Here is an 8,480-nt window from a genome sequence, read left to right as displayed (position 1 = left end):
GGGCAGAGGCGCGGCGACTGTGCCGGGTGGTCGCTTCCCCGGAGGGCGCGGGGTGGCTGGCGTGGGAACGGGGTCACCGGCTGCGCCGGGATTGGGTCGTCAGGGGTGCTCGGCCTGGCATGCACCGGAACCGGGAGCCCAGGATGGGGCATGCGGGAAGACCCCCAGGCTCAGATGTTCGCCGGGCGAAAGAAGTTGGGTAGGAGCAGGGGTGCCCTAGTGTCCCCGGGCGGGGACTGGGGGCGGCATTTGTACCCCGCGCCTGGGACTCCCCCGTGGCTGCTACTAGAAACCTCCTTCCCACAAAATCGGGAGGGGCCGGCCTCTGCCCTCCTGAGGCGGCTGCTGGGCGCTCCTCGGAAACTCCTGCACAAGTTGTCAGGCCGTTGTAGGTTGTGCTGGACGCCTGCTCCTGGGACCCAGGGAGACTTGGAGGGGAGATGGGCGTTAAAATTCCGGGTTAGGTAGTGACCGGCTTTCTCCTCACCAGGTCTGTCTTCTTTAGACACTTGTTTGGAAACAGACTTAAAAAAGCCCGAGGCCTTGGGGCTGGCACAGGCCTGAGGGGAGGAGGGTGGCCTTGCAGGTCAGAAGTGCCACGCTGGCAGCTGACCCGAGTCAGGCCTGGTCTCCAGTGGCTGACTCCATAGCTCCCCACATGCCAGAGGGCTCCAGAAACCCAGCAGATTCGTTTAACTTCTAGGACAACGATTGGGGGGACTGAAAAGGGTGAAGATTTCAGGTGCTGATGGAGGCATAGTAAGATTTTCAAAGGTGGGCTCTCACCCTAGGAACAAACAGGCATGCTGCTTCTCAAATGTTCTTGACTCCTCTGGGGTCTGTAGACCTCGCAGAGCCAGGCTTGGTGGCCCAGGTGGGATTTCTCATGTGGGGTTTCTCATGTGCTTGCCACCTGGACTGGGAGAGAATCTCAGGCCTATGCTGGTGACATTGAAGCAGAGACCCTAAACTGAGATCTTGGGAGATTGGGGGTCACAAAGTGACAGGTCCCCCCTAGGGCCCCTGAAGCCCTGTCCCTGTCCTGGGCTGGCTGGCACCTGTGGGTGGCTTTCCTTCATTCACCTGTGGTGAATTCCCGGGAGTGCTGAGCCTCCGAATCTCCTGTGTTTGGGGGCCCGCCCTCATCCCTGTGGACCCCTTTGGAGAGCTCCATCTCCCCCTGCCATTTGCATCCAAGATGGACTCTCCGCTGCCGCTCCTCCAGCTTCCTTGTCATCATCCCTCACGCCCTCCAGCCCTGCCTCCTGCTCACGGGTTGCCAAGCCGCGGCCTGGCCGGCGGTGGCAGTGGTGGAGTTAGACAAAGCCCCCGCCTCCCCGCCGGAGAGCCCCCCCCAGGCGCCCCAAGTGGCGGGAAGGCCGCCAGCTCCCCAGGCCCAGGCTGCTCTTTGTCTGGTGTGGGGGCGGGGAGCTGTGCCTGGCCCCTGGAGCTGCTGGCCTCTGCCAGGCTCTCCCTTTGCTCGGGGCCCTCCCTGGTCCCCAGCGCACTGTGCATTGTCTAAGATGCGCAGAGATATCCTACGCCTGCCCAGTCTGGGTCTCTCCCAGGCCAGATGCAGCACCCCTCCTGCCCTCCCTGTGTCTGCAGAAGGGAGTGGGCACGAGTGGAACTCAGGGCCCTTCTGCCAACTCTTCTCCACCCACCTGACAGTGAATAAGTGGCTGGTGCTAGCTTGGGATTGGGGTCACCTGCTGTGTTACACTGGTGGGCAAGTCTGCCCTGAGCTGTTGCCCGATTCCCTCTCCGACCCAAATGGAAGATTGCTCAGACCTCCTCTCCTTGAGCACCCTCCCCCCATAACCCCAGCACTATGGCATGATAGGATCGAGACATCCCATTGGGAATCCTTACCTCAAACAGATGGAGAAACTGACACCCAGAGAGGGAAAGTCCTTGTCAAAAGTCACACAGCCAGGAGTGGCCCAGCCAAACTGGCTCTTGGCCCAGCCCCTTATCTGAGAAGCGGGTACAGGGGGTGAGAGACACTGAGAAGTGCAGCACTGGGAGGAGGATGGAGGGGAACCTCCTGTCCTGGGCTGCCAGGGAGTTGGAGTCTTCTCACTAGTATGATATTCCCAGGTGCTGTGCTGCTGCTGGCTCCCCTCATCTGGCATTTGGCACGCTGGCCTTCCCGGGGTCAGTGGGGTAGTGGGTAGTGGGTAGTGGGTAGTGGCAGGATTAGAATCTGGGCCTGGGTTGCAACACCTGAGCTGCCCAGACCACACTCCTGCCCACAGTAGAAGGTTCAGGAAATTGGGATTTGGCTGACTTGGTGAGGGGACTCACTACCCCAGTCTGGCCCTGCACCCTCTGCTGCTTTGTGTGTGTGTGGGAAGCCATCCTAAGCAGCATGCTTAGTGTAGGGACATGGCACCCCCACAAGTGGAAGCTCTCCGCAGCACAGTGGGGGCCAAAGCTGGGCATCCATGCTTATGTGTGAAGCTGAACCCATGGGGAGTCCAGGGTAGAGCTGGGAGAGGTGAGGGGTAGGTTGCTGATTCTTCTGTGCTGTGAAACCCTCTCTGGTTCCAGCTCCTGCAGCCTGAGTTCCAGAACGCCTCTCCTCCCCTGCCCCTCCCCTTGCCCACACCAGATGAGCAGCTGGTGGGTTTGCCCAGCCTGGCACCAGCTGTTGGTCCCGCGGGCCAAGTCTGCAGAGTCCACCATGTGCATGAAAGAGAAGGGTTGGCTCCGGGGGCGGCAGGCAGAGGGGGCCAGCACCTGGCTGCAAGGAGGCTAGGTCAGCTCTCCATGGTTACCGCTGCCTGTAACACTGCAGGACAGCCTTTACCTGCTAATGGCCACTTGGACACCATCATGGGTCTGCTTGCTTCCAACTACAAACAGGAATATGTCCAGTGAGGACCACCCCAACCCCATCCAGGTGGCTTCCTCTGAGCTGAGCCATGCTCTGGGCCACAGACCTGGGACTTCATCTTTGCATTCCATCAGCAGGACCTTGCCCCTCCCCTTTTGGGGCACAGTGCCATCTGGCATAGAATCAGGCCATAAAGAGTCCTGTCCCCTTTTGGGGAGCCATTGACAGGCTCAGAGAGGTTGAGGGGCTTGTCGGAGGATACACGGTGAGACTGTGATGGACTCCAGATTCCTGGCAGGGATTCTAGGGCACAGGTCTGAGCCATTGTGGTCTCAGGTCTTATAGCACTCCTGCCTTCCTCACCTATGTTCTTAGCCTGGGTATGGGCCAGCCTCAGGGCAGTGACTTGGCTCTAGGTTATCAGTCACTGGGGTGTAACAAACCTAGAAGAAGGCGATTGGTGAAGACAGCCAGAGATTGTATTTTGGTGCCAATCCTGATGGCTTGGATGGAGAGAAGTTCTGGGATAGAGTAGCAATGTCTGCTGTGGGTGGGTGTGATGAGGGTGGCCTGTTAGCTCTCAAAACATTTGACCTTAGCCATCAGGCCGAGTGTTTGGCCCTTGACATGAGCAGACAGAATTGACTGCTGGTGATGGCCTGAGTCCAGGGCAGGCACACAGCTGCAGGCCCAAATCCTCAAGGCCTTGGGGACAAGAGACCAAGGCTTGGTAAGTCCTGACTCTACTTTGTTCCCCTTAGCTGGGAGTGTCCACCCACCCTCCACCAGTATGGCCACGTCCTCCCAGTACCGCCAGCTGCTGAGTGACTATGGGCCACCATCTCTTGGCTACACCCAGGTATGATAACAGGGGTGAGTTGTGGCAGTAGGGGCTTTGGGGTTACCTGGGTGTCACCTCACATCCTGGGAGGGGCATCTGGAAGATAGAGAAGCCCCGAGAAATGCCATTTCTGTTGGGCCCAGCACCCCATTGTGTCCCTGGTGGGTTGCCTTGTTCCTGCTTCCTTTTGTCCACCAGCATGCCATAGCTCATGGCCTCAGAGAGGAGGAGGAGAGCCAGCTGAGTAATGATACGTCCAGATGTGTTTCACTGGGGCTGGTGCTCTAAATTCCAGGCCCCACACAGCCCCACACCTATTTTATAACTGGCTCCCCAGAGGACAGGAGACCATGACCCCCATGGTTCTCGCTGAAAACCGGTTCTCTCCCTGTTCAGTGGCGTTGATGCTTGCATGCCCTGCTAGTGGCCAGGTCACTGTCTCTGCAGGGGCACGTGGCCCAATGGACCTCAGCCTTGGTGCCAGCTGCAAGGTTCCCTGTTCCAGCCACGGAACCTAGCCACCTTCTGAGGTTGCCCAGGAGGCGCTTGGTCAAGGTGGTCCTGGCCATGCCCCGCCAGGCCATGCTGTGCCCAGAGGAGAAGCAGGCCCGGGCCCGGGAGCGGGATCGCCTAAAGAAGAGGCGGCGGCGGGAGGACGGGCAGAAGCGCAGCCTTGAGAGACAGCGCAACGCCCTGGCCATGCGGCGGCGGCGGGCAGGGAGAAGGGAGGACCGTGAGGCCAGGAGGAGGTGCCCGGATGACGCAGAGGAGCTGGATCAGGAGAGGAGGGGCCGTGAGCCCAAGAAGCAGAGACGGCAGGAAAGGAGGGAGGAGCAGGCGAGGGCAGTGGACGCCCCAACAGAGGGAAATGAGAGGAGTTGGAGGAGGGGGGTTGGGGGCGGAAGGAACAGGAGGGAGAGAAGTAAGAGGGAGAGGAGCAGGAAGAACAGGGCACAGGCCTGCTGAGCCCAGCTTCTCTGGCCTTTGTGGGGGCTGTTGGTGGGTCTGGAGAGGGGTTTGTGGGGCTTCTGCTGGTGGGGAGGCCAGGCTGGTCTTGGCACACCTGCTGTCTTGCCCCAGACCCTGCACATCTGCCCACCATAGCCCCAGGGAGTATTTCATCTGTTGGGCCCTAGAACATTCTTGGTGGAGCTTTCTTGTTAGGACAAGTGAGTCTTCTCGTCCTGGAAGACGATGAAAGCTCTTTGGCCAGGCAGATGGTTTCCTTGTGCGTGGGTGGCAGAGACCCACCTCCTGATGGGAGAGGCCCCAGCCTGGCCCAGCTCTCTCCCTGGCTGCCCTGGACTCATGGTGTTGGGATCAGGTTGGAGTTACCCCATGTGAACTGTATTCTGATTCTAGGGGACCGGGAACAGCCAGGTGCCCCAAAGCAAGTATGCTGAACTGCTGGCCATCATCGAAGAGTTGGGGAAGGAGATCAGACCCACATACGCAGGGAGCAAGAGCGCGATGGAGAGGCTAAAACGAGGTGAGTCTGGGGCCTCGACTCCCTGAGTGCCGCCTCACTGCTGGGTTACCCTGAAGCACTGGTCTGTTAACTGTTTTGGGAGATTTTCTGGAGGACATGGAGGGTGGGGACAGATGAGTCCCCCCACTACAGGCTGCTGTCCATGATAGTTACCAGGCAGGGTGAGTGGGTGGAGTGGACTGCTTGCCCTTGGGCTTGGACGGGCAGGGACTTGGTAGCCAGTGGTCCTCAGATGGGGCTTCTCGGGAAGGCCTGCCACAGCCTGCAAAACAGGCTCCAGCTGCCAGGTCAGCCACCTGCTTGAAGGGGATGCTGCATCCAGGCTGCAGCCACCCTGGGTCTTGCTAGCCACCCTGGTCCCAGGAAGCCCCATGTGGGTGTTCCCTCCAGGATAAGAGCATTGCCCTGTGTCCTGGGGCCTGCCTGCCTTCTGCTTCTGTATTTCGGTGCAGGGCTGAGGGGGTATATAGGGAGGGAGAGGGAGAGCATTTTGAAGTTCTTTCATGACTGGAGAAGGAGGGTGTGAGGAGGGTGGCTGTGCAGGAAAGAAGGTGACTCGTGCAGATGTGGCTGACCGGAAGTTAAGTAGGTTGTTACCTCACAAGGTAAAGGGGAGTGCAGGAGAGAAAGGGGCTTCTATTTTAGAAGGTGGCAGTTCAGAGCAGCAGTGTCCTAAGTGCTAGTTTAATTTCGGCAGGCATTTGGGTTCTTAGAGAAGCAACTTGAGAGAAAAATAAGAACGTTCTTTGGTCATAAATTTGGGGTGTGGGGTTGTGGGCTGTCTGGAGACTGTGACTTGGCTGTGCCTGACTAGGCTCCTCTACCTGGGGCTGTGGACACCTTTGTGAAATGACTGCTGGAAGAGCTGGACAGGGGTGGGGGAGAAAAGGGTGACAGACCCAGGCTGGGGGGTGGGGGGGAACCGCAGCATGGAACTGAATGAACTTTGCTCTGACCCTGGTGCCAGGTGGGCATGGCTGGCTGGCTGGTCTGTTTGGAGTCAGAGGAAGCAAGGCAGGTAATGAATGCTGGATACCTGAGTGGAAATACCTAGAAGACAATGGGCCCCAAATCTAACTGACCATATGCTGTCACCCCCAAACAGCTGGTGGTTCAAGTCAATGGAGGAATAGCTAGTGACCATATCCTGGGCTGTCAGGCAGTCTTTGGAACCCTGACAGTGGGGAAGGGTCGCTCAGGGCCTGATGGGAGGCCAGCAAACTACAGCCAAGTATGACCTCTACAGTTTTTAATGGTTGAAAAAATGTACGATTATGTGGCACATGAAAATGGTGAGATTTGCTTCTGGGTCAGGCATGTGCAGTCATGGAACACGCTACCCCCTCGGCTTAGTATCAGGCTGCTTTCACCACGCAGTGCAGACCTGGGTGCATTTACTTAGGTAAATGCAGACATGGGTGCCCGAGTCTAGTCTGCAAAATCCAAGGTATTTGCTGTCTGGCCCTTTCCAGAAAGAGGGGTCTGAAGCTTTGAGGTAAAATTTAGGGGTGTTATTTCCAAGACCCACTGGAGTTCTACCTTAGAAGGCATACATGAGAGTAGCATTGACCTGTGATCTCATTTTTTGCCAGTAGAGGCAAAACAACAACAACAAAAAGCTAACAAAGAGATGGGGGAGTCCTCGGTCAGGAGGGTAAGGTCCCCAGGGGGCTAGGGGAGCACTCCAAACAGCCACCTTGCCCCTAACACAAGCAGTCTGCCTGAGGCTGGATTCAGATGAAGCTAGAAAAAGCAAGGATGGAAAGTGGTGTCTTGGGAGTGGGTCAGTCCCAAAGAAGTTGGGTGGAGACACATTTGCTCCCTCTGCCCAGTGGCCCACCACAAAGGGCGCCGCAGGTCACTACCTTGAATGCGGGGCAAGTTTGAAGAGTTTTGGCTTGCAGAAAAGGCCTTGGGGCAGGCACTGGAACTGTCTGTGCCTTTTCAAACACTGGAATATGGGTGGTCTGAATACAGGCCCGAGTTCCCTTGGCAGGGGCGGGAGAGAGTGGTCTCTGGCTGGACTGAGATCCTCTTCCTCCTCGTGAACCTGTGTCTGCCGGCCCTTCCCAACACACGTCTGCTTCTCTTCCAGGCATCATTCACGCCAGAGGGCTGGTTCGAGAGTGCTTGGCTGAGACAGAACGGAATGCCAGGTCCTAGTTGCCTCCTTCGCCTGGAAGGTTTTCCATCTTCTTCCAAGACAGGAAGTTACAGTTCATCTCCCCTGTTCAGAAGAAACTCTTGTTTTCAAAATGGTTACAGTTTGGTTTTTCCTCCTGCGCCTCTCTCATGACTCATTAGGCTCTGAACCTACAGTGTCTAAGATTGAGAAAAGATTTTGGCAGTGGATTAGGGTTCACATTTTAAATAGTTAGCAACACCCAGGCTGGTTTTTTTTTTTTTTTTTTTTTTTTTAAAGCATTGATTCTCAAGATGCACGTCAGGGTTACCTGTCAGGGTTACCTGTCTCACCTTGGACTGGCTGCTCCTGGCACCAGGCCAGGTCATCCCCTTCCGTTACCCAGAGGGTCTTTTGTTCCCTTTCATAAGCTAATCCAGCTGACAAGGGTGTTGAGTGCCCTCCACAGTACCTTCCTTAGGAGCCTGTCCCTTCTGTCATACAGCGTCCCTTTTGTCATACAGCGTAGATTCTGCTTCATGTAACTTCTTTTTTGCTTAAGCATTTGCATGACTATTAGTACTTTGAGGTCAACTTAAAAAATGCACAAGTTATAAATACAGAAGAAAGAGCAACTACCAAACTACCATGCCTGACCCCAAGACGTTCCCACTGAGACTGGATGCAGGTTCCAGCTCTGCCTTTCTGGAAGTTGGTGCACACATCTGGAAGAAAATGACTAAAATTGTTTGCATCTTTGTATGTATTTATTACTTGATGTAATAAAGCTTATTTTCATTAACAATTTGTATGAGGATGTGGGCTCCTTAACCACCTAAGTGGGGTTTTAGAGAACAGCACCTCACTGAGAGGTGGGAGGTATTTTTCAAGGGGTATTTTCCTGCTAGACCCAGACTTTGAGTGTGCACCTGCCCCGCGGCTGACAGATGAATGCTGGAACAAGGAAAAGAAGATTGGGGGCTCCGCTGCTGACTGGTTGTTGTGGTTAAGGCACCTAGCCTGTAAGCATTTCCTGGGTGACATAGGAGTTTGTTTTTCAAGTTACCACCCAGCTACATCTGGGGCTCCCTGTAAGAACCACCTGTTCTGATGCTGGGGAAACACTGGATGTGGTGGTCTGTGAGGATACCTTCCAAAAGGGTTTGCTATAATATGGCTCTTTCTCAAG

General features: G+C 56.1%; 1 protein-coding gene across 2 annotated transcripts in view; it reads left to right on the top strand.

Annotated features, from left to right (window-relative positions):
• CDK2AP1 (cyclin-dependent kinase 2 associated protein 1) overlaps positions 1-8,115 on the top strand; it is a 9,336-nt gene extending 1,221 nt beyond the window's left edge. Inside the window, exons 1-4 of one of the 2 annotated variants that reach the window (XM_004690814.2) lie at positions 180-199; positions 3,601-3,698; positions 5,043-5,169; positions 7,265-8,115. In XM_004690814.2, the coding sequence (XP_004690871.1) occupies positions 3,630-3,698; positions 5,043-5,169; positions 7,265-7,332 (264 nt within the window). In that variant the 5' untranslated portion in view covers positions 180-199; positions 3,601-3,629 and the 3' untranslated portion in view covers positions 7,333-8,115. Of the gene's footprint in view, positions 1-179; positions 200-3,600; positions 3,699-5,042; positions 5,170-7,264 lie in introns of those variants that run through there. The other variant, XM_012731228.1, reaches the window with a different exon arrangement.
• Positions 8,116-8,480: the final 365 nt, after the last annotated feature.

The sequence above is a fragment of the Condylura cristata genome, unplaced genomic scaffold (genome assembly GCF_000260355.1).
Source record: "Condylura cristata isolate star-nosed mole 26May11 unplaced genomic scaffold, ConCri1.0 scaffold00029, whole genome shotgun sequence".
In the NCBI taxonomy this organism is placed as follows: Eukaryota; Metazoa; Chordata; class Mammalia; order Eulipotyphla; family Talpidae; genus Condylura; species Condylura cristata.
The sequence above is the reverse complement of the archived record's forward strand: the minus strand, read 5'-3'. Positions and strand labels throughout refer to the sequence as shown.